This window comes from Mixophyes fleayi, chromosome 12 (assembly GCF_038048845.1).
Source record: "Mixophyes fleayi isolate aMixFle1 chromosome 12, aMixFle1.hap1, whole genome shotgun sequence".
Taxonomy (NCBI): domain Eukaryota; kingdom Metazoa; phylum Chordata; class Amphibia; order Anura; family Limnodynastidae; genus Mixophyes; species Mixophyes fleayi.
Genome location: NC_134413.1, coordinates 25,667,772 through 25,691,091, shown reverse-complemented (window position 1 = coordinate 25,691,091; position 23,320 = coordinate 25,667,772). Strand labels below are relative to the sequence as shown.

The 23,320-nt window shown below is 40.9% G+C and overlaps 1 protein-coding gene across 1 annotated transcript in view; it reads right to left on the bottom strand.

The window, feature by feature from the left end:
• TTC6 (tetratricopeptide repeat domain 6) overlaps positions 1-23,320 on the bottom strand; it is a 110,114-nt gene that overhangs the window by 75,442 nt on the left and 11,352 nt on the right. The window contains exons 6-11 of the mRNA XM_075193637.1: positions 20,193-20,308; positions 10,312-10,527; positions 6,079-6,238; positions 5,198-5,302; positions 3,103-3,207; positions 482-556 (exon numbers count right to left, since the gene is read on the bottom strand). Coding sequence (XP_075049738.1) covers positions 482-556; positions 3,103-3,207; positions 5,198-5,302; positions 6,079-6,238; positions 10,312-10,527; positions 20,193-20,308 — 777 coding nt within the window. The remainder of the gene's footprint in view (positions 1-481; positions 557-3,102; positions 3,208-5,197; positions 5,303-6,078; positions 6,239-10,311; positions 10,528-20,192; positions 20,309-23,320) is intronic.

Here is a 23,320-nt window from a genome sequence, read left to right as displayed (position 1 = left end):
CATAAAGTTACAGGGGGTATCAGCCATTGGTGTCTATCTCCTTGGCTGAGTTCTACTTGTGCAATCAGATTGTGACGCTCATACACATTTTTTCATTATTTACTTCTGCACAGCTTTGTAAAAAAAAAAATCTCTTTGGGGAATTTCTATACTTTTAAATGCTGATAGGAACGAATGATGTTTGTGTAATGTCCATTTTTCTGTCTCCAGCGGTAAATATCTGTATTTAACATATTTAAATGACATATGGAGAAGTTATTGATACAAAGAATGATTTTTTAGAAATACAATCTGTCAGCATTTCTAAATGTGTTTCAAATTCTTCCGTTTTTGACATTTTTGAGCTTTTAAGCACTTCTTTCATTCACTTGTGATGTCAACCCTGATGATGTCACAGAAATGTTTGCAATATGACATCACCTTGGCTCCAACATGGTTAAACTGTTAGGTATAAAGTAAACAAATGAACACTTTGATTTACCTTGAGTGGTTCAATTGATGAAGATGAACAAGTGATGTCTGCCAAAGAAGTATGTCTCCGAGATAAAACTCTGTCCTATGGGCAGAAAGGAATATACAACAAAAATGTTTCACATGACTTCTAGACACTGAACCTCTCTTATGAAGTGCACAGGTTTGGCACCAATGCCCTACATGGCCCTAGAAGTGCACCTAAGTCTTTGAGGGGGGGGGGTGTAAAAATCTGCAAGAATGCACTGTACAAAGTGTAAGCGTCACATCAAAACCTAACCTCCTATCACTTCGTAATCACCCCCTTCATTAAATCAAACCTTTCAGCTTTTGTCCTAAAATGCTCCTCAGTACTGCCTCATATGTAGTTCTAATTAATCTTGATAGTGAGCTGTCTTATTACATGTAACACTTTTGTGGGCCTAATTTACCAAATGGAAAAACGGCCACAAAGGTCATACATAGCAATTAATTTCCGCCACTTATAGTGCAAGATGGCAGCAGTTGTGGAAGAGCGGAAGTTAGCACCAGCCAATGGGAGGAGATCAGCAGAGTGAGGCCAATTCTTGCGATGTATGGGGTAGGCGTACCTGGTTAGTGAAATGAGAGGCAGAGTACATATTTTTGGGGCATTCCTTGCTGTCTGGAGGGGGCATAACCATTTCCACTCTGCAAAATTAAAAATGTACATTTTTTTGCTCATTAGCTTAAGAGCTACTGGGAGGTGTAACATTCAACTTATTGCATACTTGCCAACTTTTCCTTGTTGGCTTCAGGGAGATCCCGGGGGAGGTGGGCGTGCGGGGGCAGGGCTTGACCAATCACATAATTTTGTCACCACCCACTAAATGATTGTCACAAGTTTGGCCAATTACAGCAGGGGGCGGGGCTAATATGACACAATATTTGCGTCAATAAGCCCCGCCACTTATCTACTGCGGGGGCGAGAACCGAGAGGTTGCCCTGCTCTCCCGGGAGGTCTCCCAGAAATGCGGGAGTCTCCCGGACATTCCGGGAAAGTAGGCAACTATACGTTAAAGAAAAGCAGCTAATGAATCTCTAGAGACTGAAGTGTCTTTTACATTTCTGTCTCCATTACTGAAGTCATGTTGTCTTACCTGTCAGTCTTTGATTAAATCTTGGTCTCCATGAAAATGGCCACCTCCATAGGCATCAATACATGGACATAGGACACCATTTCTGAACTGTGTCATCATGACACAGATGGTGAAGCCAACCACGTCTTGTAGTGACTCAGCATCAGGGAGAATGCCAGACTCTTCAGGGAGTGAGAGAGATCACCCCTATTTCAGGGAGTCTCCCTGACATTCAGGGAGAGTTGGCAAGTATGACTTATTGTAAATATAATACAATACCTGATGTACGGCAGCTCAGAGCTGGTTAAAAAATTAAATGTTTTTGCAAAATGAAAATAGAGAGAAAGTCATAGAGTCCCCTGAAAATGTCCCTCTCCATCCCTTCATCTAATTTTAACAATCTGTACATAGCATGGAATGTCATCGCTCATACCAATCTCCTGCTATTGGTCGGTGAAAACTTCTCCCCCTCTGCAAATGCATCATTTTGCTCTGCAAACCAATATACTCTGGCAGGAATCTAGGTGCAGGAGTGCGGAGCACCATTTTGCCCTTCGTAATGAGGTCCACTCTCATTGGAAAAGGATGCAATAATCAAAGTATGATTTTAAAATCAGCAGAGGAACATTAATTAAATTCTACGGCCCTAAATCATTAAGGAAAGTAAGACAAAAAAAAGGAGCAAATGGTCTGCTGGACAAACCATGTTACAATGCAAGGGGTGCAAATTAGTTTATTATATTGCACATAAGGAAAATTGCTGATTGTTCATGTAGCACACAAATACTTGATAGCTTTATTTTTACACTGATATTCAAAGTTGATCTAGGATATTCCGTATCCCTATAAACCTGACCCCACATTACAAATGTAGCTCCCCCTCCACTGCAACATGGTTTTTGCCAAGATAAACAGTTACTTCCTTTTTTTGCTTTCCTTTCTATAATGAATCAGGCCCTACAACTCAGTTGTGGAATTCCTGACATATACAGGATATAAAACAAAGACCAGATTAAAGTTTGTTTCATATACAGATGTATTTGACGCCCCAATCTTCCCACACCTGACAGGTGCCTCACACTGCTGCTTCAACTATATAACTTACTCTGCAGCTTCTAGTCTGCCCCCATTCCCTTCCTCAGATCATGACACTTCCCCCGTCACAGGCAAATCTGTCCTCACTAACATAATAACACAAGTGAATGAGCCATTGCCTCCACAATGATCAGCACATTCATCTCCTGAAATAATGTGTGCTGCTATGAAAAGTCTGATATCTGGATACAGGTTGTTCTAGCCCAGCCTATTTCAAAACTGGGTACAGATGAATGCACAGGAGATGTAGAATGCATACAAATGGTGCAATGTCCTATAGAGGTACCTAAAATCTTAATTCGTTTTTTACATTTGAATGGATAATCACACATCACTGACTGTGCTCTTGACCTCCAATATTTTTTAAAGATATTGATGTACCCATTTAAATATGTATATTAATTTGGAAGCATCTAAATTTGCATAATCTTGAATTTACCAGCATTGCTAGGTCTTCCGGGTCTACATGCTCCTCATCTGATGATTGACTATCAACCTCCATTGACGATAATCCCTCTGCTTCATACTGTTCATCTAAGCAGCTCTGCAAGACATTAGAAAAAGAACTTAACACATAGTAACATCAATGGCGAGTGACACTATGGTGAGCAAAGGTGAATCTACACGAAATAAGGATTTAAAGGGGAAGTCCATCATTGGCATTTCCCCCCCCCCCCCCCCCCTCCGACCCAAAGAAAAAAAAGTCTGCCCAGATGGACGATTGTCGCCTCATTTGGTTGGTCGTACCTTTTAATATTTTCGCTCCAATCTTGTGTAGTGTGTATAAACTTCCGACCGATCCACAACAGTGAGTACGAAATTACAGTCATTGCTCACGACAACATGGCTGTAAAAAGTCGCTAAAGGGACGTCCGCTCTTCCCTTTATCGTCCTAAACAAGGCTAGTGTGTATGTTGTCCATGGACCGAGCGATCGGACCATCGATCGCATGTAAAATTGCTCGGCATAAAAAGTTGGTCGAAATTTCTGTAGTGTGTACCCAGCTTTACGCAGCATGCAGTAATCTCCTTAGTAAGGAGATTACAGCATGCCGTAGAAGCACTAAAGGGAGTGGAACAACGGACGGAGGTAAGGTCACGGGCTGGGGCCTCATGAGTGGGCGGGGGGGGCCCTCACAGTACCCTTAGCCCGGGGGCCTCCCTTCCCTTAATCCAGCCCTGCATATAACCCAAATACTGACACATTTCAAAGGGCTTAGTGAGTGTAAGTGTGTGTATACTGCCTTACAGTTCTCAGCTCGCATGTAAATTCCACCTATTGCTTTGAAGTGTCGGATATGTGCGGCTGAATACGTTCCCGAAATCTGTTCACATGCACATGGTAAAGCTGTACAAATGCACCCGCATACAACTCAATATCAGACCAACAGGCTAAACTGACCTAACTGCAGCAATCATATCATTGATCCCTATTCTAATATACACAGGTATAAATGCATATCAGACAGCCCAGGGGATGCAAGCTGCAAATGACACTACTAACAAAGGACATTTCTGTTCATTGCAGTTTTGCTACTGCCGAGTTTCCATGAAAGTTTAGGAATACAGAATAAATAGCTTTAAATCAGTTTAAGAAAATAATAAAACGCCCCTACTAGGGACCAAACTGGACCAAAAGAAACAGAACTGATCAAAGTCACTGGACCAGCACATCGAATAATTTACTGGAAAGTAAAAAGCAAAAAAAATGGAATCACCCGTGTAATGACCAGCGTGATTATTATGTTTCCTAATTGAATTTTCAGCAGACATTAACTATATATAAACAGAGCTGAATAACATAATTTCCCAAAACATTCTGGCATGAAAAGCCTCGTTTTTTTTAGTATTTTTGGCATTGCTCATATACCCAAGTGTTCCAATGTTTTGTGCACGTTTAAATTTTCACTGACAGTAACTGACAGGACAGTTGTCCTGCACACTAAACTTTACTGCAGTTATGACATCATATGGACATTGCTGGTACTGCATTTAAAAAGATGTTCTCAACAGAGCAACTGTAAAAATAATAATGTAAACATTTACTGGCAGTACCACTATAGGAATTGTGTGTCTAACAATATTAATGTATTCAAATCACTCTCTTACATTCAAATAGTAGACTGTTATTATACTTTTTTTTATAAATAGCTAAAATTCCAACTCCGTACAAAGGATGAGTATAAATAAGAGGTTCTTACACTCTCAAACATGCATGATTGAGGTGCAAGAAGTAATTATACATCCTTCCAAGACCCCACCAATGGCACCCTAGACCACCTACCCCCCTTAGCACTAGGCCTTCACACAGTTTGAGCATCACAGTGTCAAATGGAACTAAAATAAAGAACTGTAAAATCAATATTTAACGTAGTAGCACATTTGAATGTGGATACAATATATCAATTATATAATGAATAATTCATTTTCAATCATATATCATTTTGTCATAACTACAGTCAGTGTGATATCACAGTTCATAGTATATAAAAAGGCGGTAAAACCTCTTAGAATTTTTACCACCAATAGCATTACCTCGTACTTTGAGAATAGGGTTTTCTGCATAAGTGACAGGGGGGCAGAGAATTTAGGAGGAGCCGGGGCCCAGAACATCTTTAGGGGCCCTGGGTTCAGAGATGCCTGTGAAATAACAACAGAAAAATATAACCGTGAATGGCTAAAAGTGTTTCTATGTAATAATGTCTATTAATCTCAGTAAAATATGCACTCTATAGCAGATAGGGCCCCATTTAGACTTAGAAGGGAATTCAGCTACAGGGTACAAATTTGCACCTGGACAGACCGTGCTGCGATGCAAGGGAAATAAATGCACTTTTCTTTAAATGGACTCAAATACTGGGCAATTAGGACACATCCCCCTGTACACTTTAATTCTCCCCCTCCCCATAGCTCAACATGCTTTGGCCAAGGTGCAAAATTGCACTTTCTAACTGGATTTACTACCAACACTAAGGCCTCATGTACAGCAGAGTTGTACGCATTTGTGTCCAAAACGTACATAAAAAATACGTGCCCCAAAAATAATTTTTACATGGTTATATTGAGTTGCATATATCTTAAGATACAATCAACTCAGCATAATGTGCTACATATGTGTAAAGCGCATCAATAAATGCGTTATCTTGGTGTGGCTGCACACAAGAGAGACCAGTTATCATCATCTAATTAATAATGTATATTAAAAATAAATAGATAAATAAATAAAAAATGTGCCCTTCAAGAAAGTGATATAGGCTCTGCTTGGGCTTGTGGCCGCTAGCGCTGTTTTTAGCTATTTACATTGTATTTTTGGTCAGTGTTTAAAAGGTCATCCAAGGGCATATCATGATGTGTAAGACCATCTGTTTGAACAAGCCCATTCACTTTAGCCTTTTGAATGTTGAAAGCTATGCTACCTTGTCTCCAACCAGTTCCATTCGTGTTCCTTCCACATAATATTCTGCAATCTTCTGCCACCAATCTAAGCTCCGAGTACTGCGGGGAGGCAGAGTAACAACGCTGCCCCTCTGGGGCTGAGACTGCAATGTTGAGGTCGGGACTCCATCTTGCAGAATTCTGTAATATACAGGTAGATTAGTTAAGATAGCAAACATATGTGTTGTATGTGTGCATATATGTTGTGGGGTTTTTTTTTTTGGGGGGGGGGGGGGCGTAATTTTAAACTGTTTCTAAACTGTTTATTGCTCCATCCCCCCATGTTCTAACTTTCCACTGGCAGTGCACTTTATGGCAAATATATGAAGCTTTTTATGGACCCCAAATCTCTTTACATGGCTAGATACTGTCCTCATATTGGACACTTTTTAAGGAACATCCTGGAAACCGCTACACAAAGTCTTCAGTGCTCAGGAGATACACAGTATCCATGCATTTTAGCATCTCTGTACCTCTACAAAATCTAAGCGGCAATTTGTTGTCATTTTAACAAATTGTCTAAAGTTGTAAAAGATATGATTGCTTCTCTCTATCTCTTTTATCCCTTAGTTGTGCACTTCGGTAACTGAACAATGTGCATACATGGAGCATGCTAATTATGTAAATACACTTATCGGTCTGCTGTGCGCATATATACATGGGTGCCCCCATTCCAAGTGTTTAAGTGAGTAAGTATAGTTCATTTGAGCGACCGTGATGGGAATGAGTATGAAGGCAAATGGTACAAAGTCACTTTACAGTATTTCCTTAGCCTCATTTTTAGGCCTCCCTCTTAATTAATTACAACACTTCCTTTTCTTCTCTTAAAAACTGCTTGTTCAAGCCTCATTCATGCCTTAATTAAGTCATAAGAGTAAGGGGACATAGATGTTTGTAGTTTAATGTATGTACATTGGCTTATATGCGCTTTCTTGCATCAAACGTGCCTAAAAGAGCGGCAGACAACCCATTGCCGCCACCTTGGAGGAAGTAGAATATAAAGTAATTTTGCAGGGATAATAAAATGCTTCATAGACACAGACTAAACCAAGAATGGCTCCCACAGCCTCCACCTCTTGACGTTCATTCCAATCTACAGTCTAAATTCCCTAACACACACACACACACACACACACACCTAAGATCAATGTAGTATCATGACGTGAAGAGAGAAATGGAAGGAGGAAGACAAAGACTGAGAGGTAGGGGAAGACGCAGGGGTGTATCAGAGCAGTGATGCGAGACTACAATCAATGGCAGATTGTGGTGTCAAATGCACATCTATATAAAACAAAGCTCATCCTACGTATCTAAAATGTACGACAACTGAATATGGAAAAATATATATATCTTTAATAGTAAATCACAAAGATTACCATATCAGTTTGGTCCATAGCTAATGTTTGTCATAAAGAACCAATATAAAACTCATTCTATATATTTGAAAGTCCAATTAAACTATCATAGTCATCACCCTCTATCCTCTTTTTAATTGGGCAAAGCAGTCATTAGAGATGAGATACTTTTTTTTAACTCCTCCATGAAATATATCCTTCATTCCATATTTGTCCATGAAATTCTGTACATTCCGCCAGTGGAATTTGGCCTTAAGTGTTCCCAACCACAGCTCACAGCAGAATGAGGTGACTGTCAATGACACAGCTCTATTCAAAAACTATCCATTCCATGAAATGTGAATTGAAAAATACACAGCGGATCTTCCCGTTATAGTTTATCTCTTGTAGTCGTTCAGACATTGGCCTGTTATTGACCGTTGAGGCTGGTAACTGGAAACCATTGATCTGGTAGTTTGGATAATATCCATAGATAAGTAAAGCAGTGTCAGCTTGGATTGCTCCTTATTTGGATAGAGATACCAATAAAACCTGGACGGGTTAAGGGTCACTGAAGATTGTAATTGAAAACCATTGTTCTAGCGGTTTGCACTGTGGACACAGACATTGTGACTGATACTCAGGCACAAGTGTAATTAAAGCCTGTCTTTTGGAGTACTTTAACTGGGACCCTCTGATGTAGTGCAGGTGTACATTGCATCAGCCCTGACAAATTACCAACAGGCTACAACTTTCTTTTTTCAGACAGGTTAGTGGTCAACTGATCCTTATAGATATAGGGGTTTCATTACTGTGATGTTACAAACCTACTTTTGCGCAACTGTACATGGCTTTCAAAAGCAAAATGGAAACCTCTACAGGGTCATGCCGGACTGCTCTGGATGGTTTCCTACAGAGGTGGAACTAGCGAGCTGTGGGCCCCGGTGCAGGGAAGCGGGGAGGAGGGAATCGGAGGCCACAGCCCGCTAGTTCCACATACAGCGGGCCCCATTATTTTAATTGGCCCCGATGCACCGCACCTGCTGCACCAATGCTAGCTCCAGCACTGGTTTCTCATGTATATTGACTAATGTATAAGGAGCATACAGGGTGGACACACGGCAAGCTACAATGTGTGCTTTTGGGTAAAATGTCTTATATTTAGCGCCAGACCGGAACTGGGGCAAACCCCTATTTTCAATAGGGCAGTTTTACAAGATTTTCAACAGACTCAGTAAATAATAATTATAGTACATTAAAAAGTTTCTTGCTTAAACTGCCCTAACGTATGTAAACGCAGAAGGTTCGTTCACACCTATTTGTGTCCATGGTGTTGTTTCCACCACTGTGTTCCACAATTTTGCTGCTCTCAAAAGTTTAGAATGCAGCGTTAGCTGTTTTCATGCATTAATGTGCACTACCAGCATAAATGATTGTATTGGTAAAATAGCAATACATGGAAAACAAGGTAAAGCACTCAAACACCTTTAAAGCATGTTTGTTTTCTTGCATTAATATCTATTCAGTCCTATGGCGCACCTGTCCATGTATTTTTGATACTTGGTTGTTTTTAAGGATTGGCAGCCCCAAGACAGGGAGCGACACTGGACTCTGTACTTTTCCAAAATTGCTACTTTAAATTAACCCCCTTCGGTCTGGGCGCTTAACAATATATTATAAATCATAAACGACCTGCCAATTTCATCTCTGATTGCAGTACAACATAAAATCAAATGTATTATTTTATTAATATGATAGTCAGGTCTATAACTGCAATAAAGTGCATGTATTCTGCAGATTGGTATGAACAGGTATTGATGAGCAGCAGGTGAGTAGAAATTCATTCCTAATGTTCCATCTTTTTCATTTGCTGTGAAAGTTACTGAGGGCTCCAGGCTGGATACAGTGACTGACGAGAGTAAACAGGCATCAGTCACTGGACGGCTGACATGTGTGGGCCAGCTTGATGAAGACTGATGGCCGTTCTTGACACACTGGGAACGGAGCATCCCCTGCACACACGCTTTCTGTAATGGGCTCTTTGTGCATGTGGGAGGGGCTGTCATGGATAAGTGATTTCTTAAGAGAGGCCACATTCCAACAGGAGAGATAATGATTGTCAACCAATTACACCTGTCTTCAACACTGCTCGCTAAACTACTCGCTGTAGGGGCCTGGGCTGGGTGATCCTGCAGTGTGGCTGGGGAGTGCTGAAGCTAAAGTGTGCAAGTGCTGGCATTGCGAAACTTGACATAGAGGGGCATATTCAATTAGCTTTCGCGTTCTTGCGGGTATTACGGTACCGCATTAACGCGGATTTTCGTTCGCAACCCTATGGGCTGCGAACGAAAATCCACGTTATTGCGGTACCGTGTATTACGTTTCGCGGCTGTTCCGGCGCATTACCGTGAATCCAAAAGCTAATTGAATATGCCCCAGTGAGTTGAGCAGCCAATGTATATATAGAGTGTTAGTGCACTACAGGTGGTGGTGATCATGGGAATGAAAGTGTCAAAAAAGAATGAAAGAAGAGCAGGGGCGCACGCAGGATTTTTAGGGGGTGAGAGAGCTGCTGCGCATGCGCCCGCGCAGAGGCGTCCGCGACGGTGCTGCATACAATACAGCACCGGCGCAGACGCTTCTTTGACAGCACCGCGGCTGCTATATAGTACAGTGCCGCTATGTGGGAGCTCTTTGTTAGCGGAGGGGAGGGGTTTCTGGAGACCCAGAAACCGCCCCTGCGTGCGCCCCTGAAGAGGGTACTAAGATATTGTTTTAAAAAGTTCTATTAAAAGAAAAACTGCAATAAACCTCCGACTCCCAAACTAGCAATACTGCAGAGCCCCCCCAGCAGTGGATCAAGAAATAAAACAGGATTACCCCATTTGGTCTTCGCCATCATCCAGCAATACGCTTTCCAGTTTGGCGTCCTCTGCATAGTCTTCTTCCTGCATGATGGTAAGATGTGGCATATGGCCTTTTCTGTCCACTGTGTGATGCAACCGTGAAGACAGCTGTAGATAGCTTGGTAATACATGGCTGGGGGACACTGTGCAGAGATGGTGGATTGTTTGGGTGATTGGTTGTGCACCAAATCTGGAAAAAATAAAATAAAACAAACTACTTGATGAGTCAGACACTTTTTTCTTCTTTTTTTTTACATCCAGGGCCAGATTAATATGAAGGCTGCAGAATCGTGACCACTTCACTAAATAGGTCCATCACATCCTTCCTGCCCCGTCCAAACAAAATACAACAAACATATTTTTATGTAGATGAGAGTAAAGAGAAGACTGATCCAGCAGAAGATACAATGTCTAATTTACAGATGAGCATAAAACTGTTGCTAAGGTGTAAATATGCATCTATCTGTATATTGAGTCACACATATCTTAAAATATAGGCAACTTTAATGACAGCATATACATGTGCTTGTGACAAACATGCGACCATCATTATCATCAACTAACAAAACTACATCAGGCCTATGGAATGTTCAAAGATTAAAGGTCCGTCTAAGTCAAAACCAGACGCATCACTAAGGGGGCGCGAGTGTCTTGCTTCTCCACGCCACCAACTGTACGGAATGTCTCTGATCAACCACATCAGGGCAAAGCGTCTGCAAATGCAAGATCCCACAGCCCAAATACAGATGCAAGTTGTGTGCATGCACAGTGTGACGGTTTCCTTTTTGCATGGCAAAAACAGACTAACATCTAGACAGACTAGATTGTACGCTCCTTTGAGCAGGGTCATCTCTCCTCCTGTTTTCACCACTTTTAATTCTGCTCTCCAGCTACCTTGCCCTCCTCCTCTAATACCTTCTTCTCCCCGTTCCCTCTTGCTCCCTCCTCTCCACTCTGGGGGTTTCCCTGCCATCCGTGCCCTCTTGGGCTCCGCCATATGCGGGACCTTCCCCTCTCCCCTCCCCCGCCCCTCTAGCTGTGCTTTGAGCTCACTGAGTTACTGTGCGTTTTGTTTACTGTATCGTGCTGTCTCACCTTTGTATTGTAATTTTGTTTGTCCCTGTACGGCGCTACGGATACCTAGTGGCGCCCTATAAATAAAAATTAATAATAATAATCTAATTATAAAGCAGACCAATAGTGTGCAATATACTATATAGCCACTCATCCTAGGGAAATTTATATACTACTGGTTGACAAGGAAAACTATTAATAACATTCACAGGTCCCACCTCTTACTTCCATTATAACACCTTTCAAGTGTTTAAGTAAGAATTTTACATATTTCCCGATGGGATTTGCTACTCGCTGGTCTGCTCTGTTTGCAGTGTGTACATTTTGTTTTAAAAACCAAAAAGGATTAGAAGCAATGCATTTCCAAGATTACATAAATGTCTTTCTCTCTGTATGTACAGAACTGTACTGCCCACTTTACGGTAATATATTTATCCATACATGGTGTTTTAAAATAAGGAATATCTAGGGATGTGTTCTAATTTATACCGAGACACAAATTTGCGACGTGACAGCTTCTAAATAAGTTCTAAATTATTTAGCCTTAAAAATCTATTCCGAATATTGGAATAATGTCTATACAGCCTGACGTTCAACTGGGAGGGGTATTTGATCTCCTCTCAAACATGTATAACCACACCTAGGGCTTTTGCAGCTGCGAGGTTCTGTGGGATATCCATAGTTGGGCATAAACTATCCCACTGCAGGGGCGTGGCTAAATTCACAGAGGGGTGTGTCTAGTGTCTAACGAGCTTTGCCAACCCTCCAACTCCATTCATACACATTCCCTTCCCATTAGCCTAGGCCTAGAAACTGCACACTCAAGCAGTTCTGCCTGGGGCTCTACCGTGTCTGTGAAACCGTTAATGCTTATTTGGTTAATTAAAAGTAGCCGCATATGTCAGCCAGAGGTGTTTTGGATCCCGTGATCCAATGGGAAGCTGCAAGCTAAACTGCACATTTTAACATGACTCAAAATGCTTCAGGCAATGAGTATAAATCCAGTGGTAGAAAACAGGTTATTGACATAACAACTGGGGTAAGCAGTATTATTTTAGGTGAGTGTAGTCATAGTTACAGTGACAACTGGAAGATGAATGTAAGACACTCACTATTTCTACACATTAATACATCATTTTGGCTGCAGATTTCTGCCGAGATTGTTTTTCTTACATATATCAGCTTTGGAGTTAAACCCACAAAGAGCAGTAAACAGAACAATTTGCAACTTTGTAGTCCCCAAATTCTTGCAAATAGTATAAGCTCGGTGTAATAAGTGACTATGATGATCATTTATCAGTACAGCACTTTTCCACTATTTATCACCATTACTATTTTTGAGACAAAACGCGTTAAGCGCTGGGGTCGTGAGTTCAATTCCCAACCATGGCCTTATCTGTGTGGAGGTTGTATGTTCTCCCCGTGTTTGCGTGGGTTTCCTCCGGGTGCTCTGGTTTCCTCCCACACTCCAAAAACATACTAGTAGGTTAATTGTGTGTGTGTGTGTGTGTGTGTGTGTGTGTGTGTGTGTGTGTGTATGTGTGTGTTAGGGAATTTAGACTGTAAGCTCCAGTGGGGCAGGGACTGATGTGAATGAGTTCTCTGTACAGCGCTGCGGAATCAGTGGCGCTATAAAAATAAATGATGATGATGATGATAAGTTATAACAAAAAATAAATCTATGTAAACTTCAGTAAAGTTAATTTACATTAACAATATCTTCCTATAATTGTAAAATATAAATTTGTATTGTAAAGGAAGAAAGCACAACAAATGTTAATTAAGTAAAAATATATCAGACCCACCTTCATAACTAGAAGTTTAGCAGGGGCGCACGCAGGATTGTCAGTTTCCCCCCTGAACCAAAAAATAACCCACGAGAGAGCTGCTGCGCATGCGTCCGCCCATGCACAGCAGCTCCGTTTCGGCAGCGCTGTCCTATACAGCAGCTGCTGTATAGGACAGTGCCACTATGGTGGGCACTTAGTTAGCGGAAGAAGGGGGGGGTTCTGGAGAACCAGAAACCCCCCCTGCGTTTAGTAGTAATATGCAAACACTACAGCAACACTCCTAACAATACTGAAGGGGAAATCGTGCACAGATATATAAAGAATTAATTTGCAAAAAATCAATGACATTGATTTTCACCGAGCTATGAAAAAAATGGTGCAAAGTGCAGGAATAGTCAAAAGCTTTAAAACCACAACTAATTTTAATTGAGAGTTAATTACTGGTTAGACTGCAACAGCTCATCTCCATTTACAGCGCTTCATTATACTTCCTAGATATGAGTTATTGCATAGGACTGGAGTCACACTACTTTGTCAGTAATGATCCTATACCACACAGCCGCAGTGGTCTCACACTACTTCTACTTCCTAGACATACTGGGGTCGGAGTCATTAAGGAAAGTAAGGTAAAAAAAGGAGTAAATGTTCTCCAGGACAAAGCATGTTACAGTGCAAGGAGTGTGTAAAAGGACCAGTGGTTATGCCCTAAATGCGCACTCTATCCTCTTATTCTGTTCTCAGATACACTTGAGATAAAACTTTTATGGACTTTTCCTTAAACAATGTTGCCTTACTCAGTCTTTTGACCACACTAAATAACACTTAAGCTTTACAGAATTATTTATCTAATAACCACTGTATCTCAGCAGTACTTCACAATATATATTTCAACATCATCATCTTCAATTATTTATATAGCGCCACTAATTCCGCAGCACTGTACAGTCCCTGCACCATTAGAGCTTACAGTCTAAATACCCTAACATACACACACACACACACACACACACACACACACAGAGACTAGGGTCAATTTTGATAGCAGCCAATTCACCTACCAGTATGTTTTTGGAGTGTGGGGGGAAACCGGAGCACCCAGAGGAAACCCACACAAACACGGGGAGAACATACAAACGCCACACAGATAAGGCCATGATCGAGAATCAAACTCATGACCCCAGCGCTGTGAGGCTGAAGTGCTAACCACTAGGCCACTGAGCTGCAAAATTGCTATAAATAATCAATACTCACAACATATGTATGATTTCAAATCAAAGTACTTTACTGATAACACAGAAAACCCTTCATTCACAGTTCACACATATATCATAACATTGTTCAACAGAACGTAGTATATCAATATAAAATTAACCCTAGGTTCACCACCTTTATTCCTTACACTATCCTTGCACTATTTTCTTTACATGTGTATCTTTAATAATAATTAGCATTTATAATATAGATTTAACTATTATATATATCAAACAATAACTAACCGTTATATGTATATAAATAGTTAAACCAACATTACAAACACATAGCTTTATAGATATATATTATTATCAATGATACTTATCAAAGCCTTGTATCCTGAATCCAATTCTTTGTCTGCAATGTAGGGAACGTTCCTGTAGTATAGAGTCCTTTTCTGTAGTGTAGTGTATCCCTATAGAAAAGTGTATTACTAAACTATATTGCCTTTTCTGTAGTATACTATATATTTTCGGTAGTGTAGTTTATCCCTATAGAATAGTGCATTTCTATAGTATACTCTTTTCTGTAGTGTAGTGTATGCTCATTGGCCAGGGGCAGGCAGGTAGCAGAGAGAACGAGGGGAAGTCCAGGGTCTGACTTTTATAGTCCAGACCCGGAAACTCCCAGCCTCCCCAGCGACAACGTGTGTATGTGTGGCAATTCACCACACACATGTGGACGCTGTGTGTGTCGGCCAGGGGTGAAAATGTCATCATCCCTGGTGTCTTTCCCCACTGTGTGCGTGTCGGCACACACAGTGGGCCTCCTTGGTGTGACAGCGCTTGTGCAGTAGGAGTGACCATGCACACGCCGAGATCGGCATGAGCAGTGTATGTACTGTGCATGCGCGAGTCACTTGCAGTCGGCACACGTGCGCACACCGTAGCCCCCCCTTTACAGGGTGCAAATTAGTTTATTATTTGCACATAAGTTAAATCTCATCCCTGTACTGTCAGCAAATCGAGCAGACAATACAGCAGAAGGGTTCTCACATTAATGTTCAGGGGTTAGACCAGTGAGAATGGTTTGTGATCTGCACAGTCCTACACTGTGTCAGCAGACAGATCAGGTCACACAGCAGCAGGGTCATCTCACTGCTTAGTAATTACACCACAAGTTCACTCAAGCAGTGATAGCGCTTTGTGCTAGATGTCTAATACCCACTCTTCAGGTTTACAGTAAACCTGACTGACACTATCAGCAGGTTGTATCTATAATTCATCAATGGAAACAAATAATTAGGAAGCTCTTGATATTATTTATGGATTATTTATAATTCTTGGAAGCAGTGTTTTATGTGACAAAAAAGCAGCAGATTTGTGTTGTTAATTTATGCCACAACAGTCTATGGCAGTGAGGGGCAACATGGAATAGCTGGAGGGCCGCATAGAGGTAGAGGGGAGGGCAGAGTGCACTCCCTTTTCCGTCAGGTATGCCACGTTACCTCCCTGCACTGTGCCCTCGTTCTGATAAGATCTGAAGCTGCCGGCTGTGGGCTCACAAGTAAAAGCTCGCCAGGCAGCCTGTTGCCAGCGCTGATCTATGGGTTCTGCCTTTTTTACGTGTAGCATCCTCACCTAGCAGATCTAAAAAGCTGCTGAAATCCAGGCCAATTGATGTAATGTAAAATGATCTAGTCTGTCACATAAAAGCTGTAAAAAGCTATATGATTTGTAATAAGAAGTAACACTCTACTTCTAAAACACAATACCAGTGTGTAAATAGTGCCGTCATAAATACTCAAACCCCAGAAATGTACGGATCATTTTATTATGTTTTTAAAAAATTATTTTAAGAAAAATGCAAATGAAAAATTTGGCACCTGTAGCAAGTGAAGTTCTGATGTCCTCTTGTATTATAAAACTAAACATAAATGTTGGTCATGTAGTATATTGCAAGAAAATCTAAAGTGTAATAATAAGCAGTGCTTAGTCGTGAGGTTTTACAAAGGTTTTTCGAACCTCACCTTTAAAAATATGATGATATAGATGTACCATGAACGTACTCAATAGAAAGTATGCGTGGACCCATAATAGTGGGTGTAATGACTGTGTGGCATAAAACTTTCTCTACAGAAACGGCCCTAGTTCTGGCAAGCCAGAATTGGCTGTATTGTGCTCACTTGTAATGGATCCTGTGTATGTGTGTGTGTGTGTGTGTGTGTGTTAGGGAATTTAGACTGTAAGCTCCAAAGGGGCAGGGACTGATGTGAGCGAGTTCTCTGTACAGCGCTGCGGAATCAGTGGCGCTATGTAAATAAATGGTGATGGCGATGATGATGATCAGGAAAAATCCCTTGCTCCCACCTAGGGGAATTTATATGATGCAAGAGAAAGGCTGAAGTAGTTTACTGCAATTGTTGCACCTAAATGGCATGTTAGTAAGCACTTGTGGGTTGTTGGTTCGGAACTTTATTATCCAATCACTTATCAATAATATAAAGAAAAGGGATTGTACATTAGCGTATTATAAAAATTATATATTTGTTTGCAAATGTTATAAATGTTAAAAATGTAGCTAAAATTTAGATTTTAAATCATTTTAAACCTGGTCACGATCTTATATACATGCAGTCCTGTAAGTATGACCCACGTACTACGTTAGTTTACTAGCATCCTTGTGACAGTGGATTAACTATACCATCTGCGTTTTGGGTGCTTGTGATATGGTCCAAGGCTGCGAGGGGACTCAGACTTTCCTCACTCACATTCCTGCTGTTTTGTGAAAAACATATTGTGAGTATGAGGCTTTCTGTGTATATTTATACAAAGCTGGGCTAGCAGCTTACCTGTGTTGTATAAAAATAAATATTTAGTGGTACAGACTAAATAGATTTTCTGTACTCCTCTATTATGTATGAATTTTGGATAAATATCTATTCTGTGGTAGTTATAAACAAGGCCAATTAACTTTTTAGGCTACAATGCGCCATTTTCAGGCAATAAACATAATGGGCCTGATTCATTAAGGCAAGCAATGCAAAAAAATGAGTAAATTTGCTACTGGACAAACCATATTACAATGCAAGGGGTGCAAATTAGTTTATGATTTTGCACGCAAGGAAAATACTGGCTGCCTTTCCATCTAGCACACAAATACTTGATAGCTTTATTTTACACTGGAATTTAAAGTTGATATAGGACATGCCCTACCCCAAATATTAATCTGTCCCCGCATTTTAAATTTACCTCCCCCCTCCAATGCAACATGGTTTAGCCAGGGTGCAAATCTTCTTTTTTTTTTTGCTTTGCTGGCCTTATTGAATCAGGCCCTAGGACTGAGACCATTAAGATGGCCAGTAAAAGGCACGGTGCCCTGCACACAAACAAGCAAAGCTCTAAAGCTCAATGGTGAGTAGAATTTACAGACCTTGAAGCATTCCACTAATGTCTAGTGTTTTTACTAGATTACAAAACATGTACCTGACCTCTGCAGGGATGTCACCCTGTCACTGCAGTCCTTTCTCTTAATGAACATGCAAGAAAGCCAATGTTTGGCACGATCGTTCCTGACAGCTGCCCCGGGAACTTTCCTCATTGGCAAACATTCCCAGAAGTCTATCAGCAGAAACAAGTTGTCTTTGGCATGTTGCAGGTAAAAAGGTGCATGTTATTATAGCCTCACGTCTCCTCCTTACTCCAGCTATTTATCATTCTTTATGTGGGGAGACAGAGGGGTGTTGAAGCTCCGTGTGTGGCCAACGTCTGCCTAATGCACAGCGAAAAAAAATCTTTTTTTTTTTGCTTTGTGAGTGTGGAATGGAGGCAAGAAAATGTCAGCGCATTTCTGTGCCATTTGTAATCTGACAGTAAGTGTTTATTGAAGGGAGGGGGCTCCCTTTGTCTCCTACTGCTATTTGTTCTAATGGATAAGCTCGCCTGGCTGAAGAAGCTCTGGGGGGACTGCAAATAAGTAAGGACATGTATGAGGTCACCAAAATGCCAAGGTGATTGCTTTTCAAAATCAGGGCTCTTTTTGTGAAGCAGCCTCGGAATTACATCATATAAGCAGTTTATTGGTCCATAAAGGTCAAATACCTATAGCTCAAAAATATTATTCTGTTTGAGTCAGGACATATTTGCAATTGACCCCGTACCAGCTAATAATACAATAAAACTAATTTCTTTTTTTAAATTAATGATATGGGAATCTTTAACCAGAACTAAACGCAAAACAAATCATAATACTTATGTTAATATACAGGTAGGGACTCTTTTATTAGTAATGTGTGGGATTTTCTTGTATAGAAGCTTTATCACACCCAAAATATACTAAATTATAGTCAAAAACTACCCCCCACTGTCCCTGCGGAGGGGAGAGTTCCAAACCCTGCACGTAATGACTATAAGAAGAGCTCCGTTATCAAATCTCTGTGCAAGACACAATCACTGAGCAGCAAATTTACTTTCTTTCTCGTTGAATTTCCTGGAGAATGATAAAAAAAGTCCATTACCTGTATATGTAAATACTAAAAGTAAGTGCATGTAAAAGTGCCAAACTAATAATACCAACATACCACAAATAAACCAGTTCAACAATCTCAGTCTTTACGGACTCCCATAGTCGCGTGTATTGGGGACATTGCTCAACCTGGAAGCGGATGAGCAGATGGCAGCATTGCATTCTCACTAAGCACCTAAACAATCCACATTATTGCCAAACCGGCCTACAGAATGAGGCGGATTAGGTAAGGCAGGCGTTACTACTTTAATTGAACCTATTTGACTCTGGATAAAACTAAGGGAAGGAAATGGAATTTAAGTTGGAAATAGACCAAAGTCGTCTTGAAAGATTGCTGTTTATATCTGTTCAAGAACATGAAGAGTGACCGATTAATCTTTCTTATGTAAAGCCACCAGCAACGACATTTAAAGGGAATCTCCACTTTCAAAGGATTCTATTCTACATGCCTCTGAACACAACAATAGATAATCTCAGGTCTATGCATTTATCACAACTATATCTACACAGTAGATCATCATCATCATTTATTTATATAGCGCCACTAATTCCACAGCGCTGTACAGAGAACTCACTCACATCAGTCCCTGCCCCATTGGAGCTTACAGTCTACATTCCCTAACATACACTATATCTAAGGAAAACAACAAAATGTATTAATCTGCCTGGGCAATAGACTGCACTGAAGGTGGGGTTCCTCTTTAATTAGTTTATAGGGAAATTAAATGTCTTTGCTCATACTGCTTCCAATGCTCACTCCTAGGGCACATCAACCATAAGAATACATAATAATAATTACCAGCAGAGAAAGTTATCCTAAATAAACCTAAAAATAAAACTATTGCTTCTTCTATGCTAGGCTACACCTAATGCACATCACCGGCCATGAAAATGAACCTAAAAATACACTCATCATTGATTTTATTTTAAAATACCCATGAATACCCTGGTTATTGAAGACTGCTGGGAAGGTGTTTGCATATTTTTGGGACTGTCCAAAATAAAGACCCAGCACTCAATCCTGTCAGGCTTGTACAACATGTAACTTCTTTTTTTTTTTTTAAAAGCAAAACAAATTACTGACGTCTTATGGAGGTATGCATGTAGTGACATACATGTGTACATGAACATGCAATGCTTTTTATATACTCTTAAAAAATGTCAACTGTGCAAACACTATTTTAGATAACAATATAATACCACTAAACACAGTTTAGGCATAAGGGGTCAGTGGATCTACTTATCCCTTGATTTTTGTCACTCTTGTAATAATTACTCGGTTCTTGGTTTCCAGGTGGCGAGAAGCGCTGCGGGAGGGCGTGTCTTTGCTGGCTCCCGTCTTGTCAGTGGCGCTGTGTCTCCTTTAACGTGAATGATGTCCGAGATGGTGAGCTGGAGAAAAACAAAAAAAACCAAGACAAAACGTTTCAGGGGTTTGAAAAGGGAAAAACAAGAGTTTTCCAGTCAGTAAAAACACAAACAGTTGTCCTGTCAACGCCTGGTGATATCTCACCCGTGCCCCTCCCTGAGAACACAGCCAGGCAGTCGCCACTGATCACAATAGCGATCAGACTCTTAGTGCATGTTTAGTACATACTCTGATTATCATGGGGCACAGATGGACTGTAATGGTTATAGCTAAATATGATCACATGCAGCTATGACTCATATATAAGTTTGATCTAAGATAGTGTTGTACCTGCAAGATTAACTTTAGATCCTTCGGGGATATATTTAACTTGTCATAACATTTGTAGAATCATTTTATCAGGCATCTTTATTCAATAAGAAATATTTACGAAGAAAACAGACTTTTATAGAAATATAATCAGAACTATATACTTTATATTTAATTATTAAAATACTGTAAATGATAAAACAGCAATGTTTTGAAAACAACAGGGGCTTATTGTAATGGCCTACGACCACCAGGATGAGCTTTTAGAACAGTAGTGTAGAGATCTTCACCTTTAGAAGCCGCATTTACTGTAGAGCTTATGTAGAGCTTTATGTGCTCACAGGTACTCAGATGCCCCCAAGAGTTAGGCTCAGAGTAGTAAAAGCTCATCCAAGATGGCCGCAGCGCAGATGGAACCGGGGCTGTTGGCCCAGACTGGAGTAGGCGGTCAGAGGCAGGCCGAGGTCAGAGGTCTGTAGCAAAACAGCGAAGTTCAGAATACAAGCCAAAAGGACAGGGTCACAGGCAAACATGCAAGGTCCAAGGTACAGGCAAGGGTCACAATAGCAGATCAGGCAAATAGATATCCAAGAGCAGGTCAGCACAGCACAGGACTGGAACGCTATAACCGGCAGGGAGGCTAAGCCTGAAGATAGCCAATCAGGGCCTTGCCCTGAAACCAGCCCCAGGCACTGCCTAATTAATAAATACAAAAGTTCATTACCCGCAGGTTGTTTTAATTTACCGCGCATGCGTCTGGCTGCCCTGTCCTGTACGGCCGGGCCGGAACCGGAAGTAACGTCCCAGTCATCAAGGAGAGGGCCGGGATGGCAGGCAGTGAAGAGAGCGAGTCGCGGCGGCTATGGACACCGCCGTGGCTAGTAACACTTATTAGTAAAATAATGCTATTTTGCCATGGTTGGCAAACATGCTAAAATAACTAATTTTGCCTTTGGTCCACAAACTGATCCCTTGTTAACTTAGTTGCCTAAGCCCTCCCACAAGTAGTATGAACAGTGTGCATGATCTCTGTATGCAACGTAAGGGAAAGGCTTCACAGGTGAGACAAATCTCTAATTTCACTGCATTATACGGAGAGAATTACACATTCTGCATAGATGTATGGTACCAGAGGGAGAGAGCTTTGTTGCTGCCCAAAATGTAATATAGGCTGGAAAAAGAAACACAACCTTGTGTCGCAACAAGATACATAATAAGAGGAATTCATAAACTATTTTGCAAAATAATTATTTCACAATAATGTCCGTAGAGTTTCATGGTCATAATGTAGCGGTGTGCAGGAAATGTTCATTTGGCTAAAATAATAGTTCTGATCGATCCTTCCACAACTGTTTAACCGATAAAAAAATCTGCATACCACCCAACCAATTACCCTATTAATTAATGGTCTTAAGGAAGATAATGGGCCTGATTTTTTAAGGAAAGTAAAGCAAAAAAACTTTGCATCTTGGAAAAACCATGTTGCATTGAAGGGGGAGCTAAATTTAAAATGTGGGGACAGATTTATAGTTTGGGAAGTGCATATCCTAGATCAACTTTAAATTTCAGTGTAAAAATAAAGCTATCAACTATTTGTGTGCTACATGAAAAACACCTAGTAATTAACTTATGTGCAAAATAATAAACTAGTATGTACCCCATGCATTGTAACATGGTTTTGTCCAGGAGAAAACTCATTTTTTGCCTTACTTTCCATAATGAATCAGGCCCAATATGTGTATGTATCTTCCTTCTTCAGCCTGTCTCTTTACCCTACTCAGTCTCCCCCAAGGCTTGCAGACACCTCTCTCACCTCTAGAACCTTTCCCTCGCCACCGGTGTCTCCCCCTTCACCTTCAAGCATGCTTTTATCTCCCCTATACTCAAGAAACAGTCTCCTGATCCTTACTCTCTCTCCAACTCCCGCCCAATTTCTTTGCTCCTCTTTGTTTCCAAAATTACTTGACTTAAACCAACTGACACACTTTCTCTCCTCCTACTCTCTACTCAACCCTCTTCAATCTGGCTTCCACATTTTTGACTCAACCGAAACAATCCTCAACAAAGTGACCAATGACCTACTCTTTGCTAAGTCAAAGCGCCACTTCTCATTTGCCATACTCCTTGAACTCTCCACCACTTTCAACACTGTCGATCACTCATCTCTGACACCCTTCACTCCACTGGTTTCTGTCGCCTCCTACCTCTCCAGTTGCTTCTTCGGTGTCTTAATTTCTGAGTCTTCCTCTGCTCTTCCCTCTCTACACCTCCTCACTCTGCAAGCTCATACGCTTGTTCTGCCTCCAGTACCACCTCCATGCAGATAACACCCAACTGCCCCCCCCCTCCACCTCTCTCCCTCTAGTCCCTCTCTACTACACACAATCGCCCCACAACAGCGCTCTCACACCCCCCACACGCTTCAGGTTTGTCACCACCTATTGAATACGGTGTCACCACCTATTGAATACGGGCAATATATATCACACATATATATCTATGGCACATATATCACAACTACCACAAAAGGAAAAATTTGACAGTTCCTACTCTTGTTAAAAGAAGCAAATGGAGTATTTATGATATATACACCAATCAGTCACAGTATTAAAACCACCTGTCTGATACTGTGTAGGTCCAGCTCGTGCCACCAAACAGCTGTGATCCATTAACTTTATCAGCACCTTGTGCTACAGTAACTATTCTGTGGGACTGAAACCTTCTCT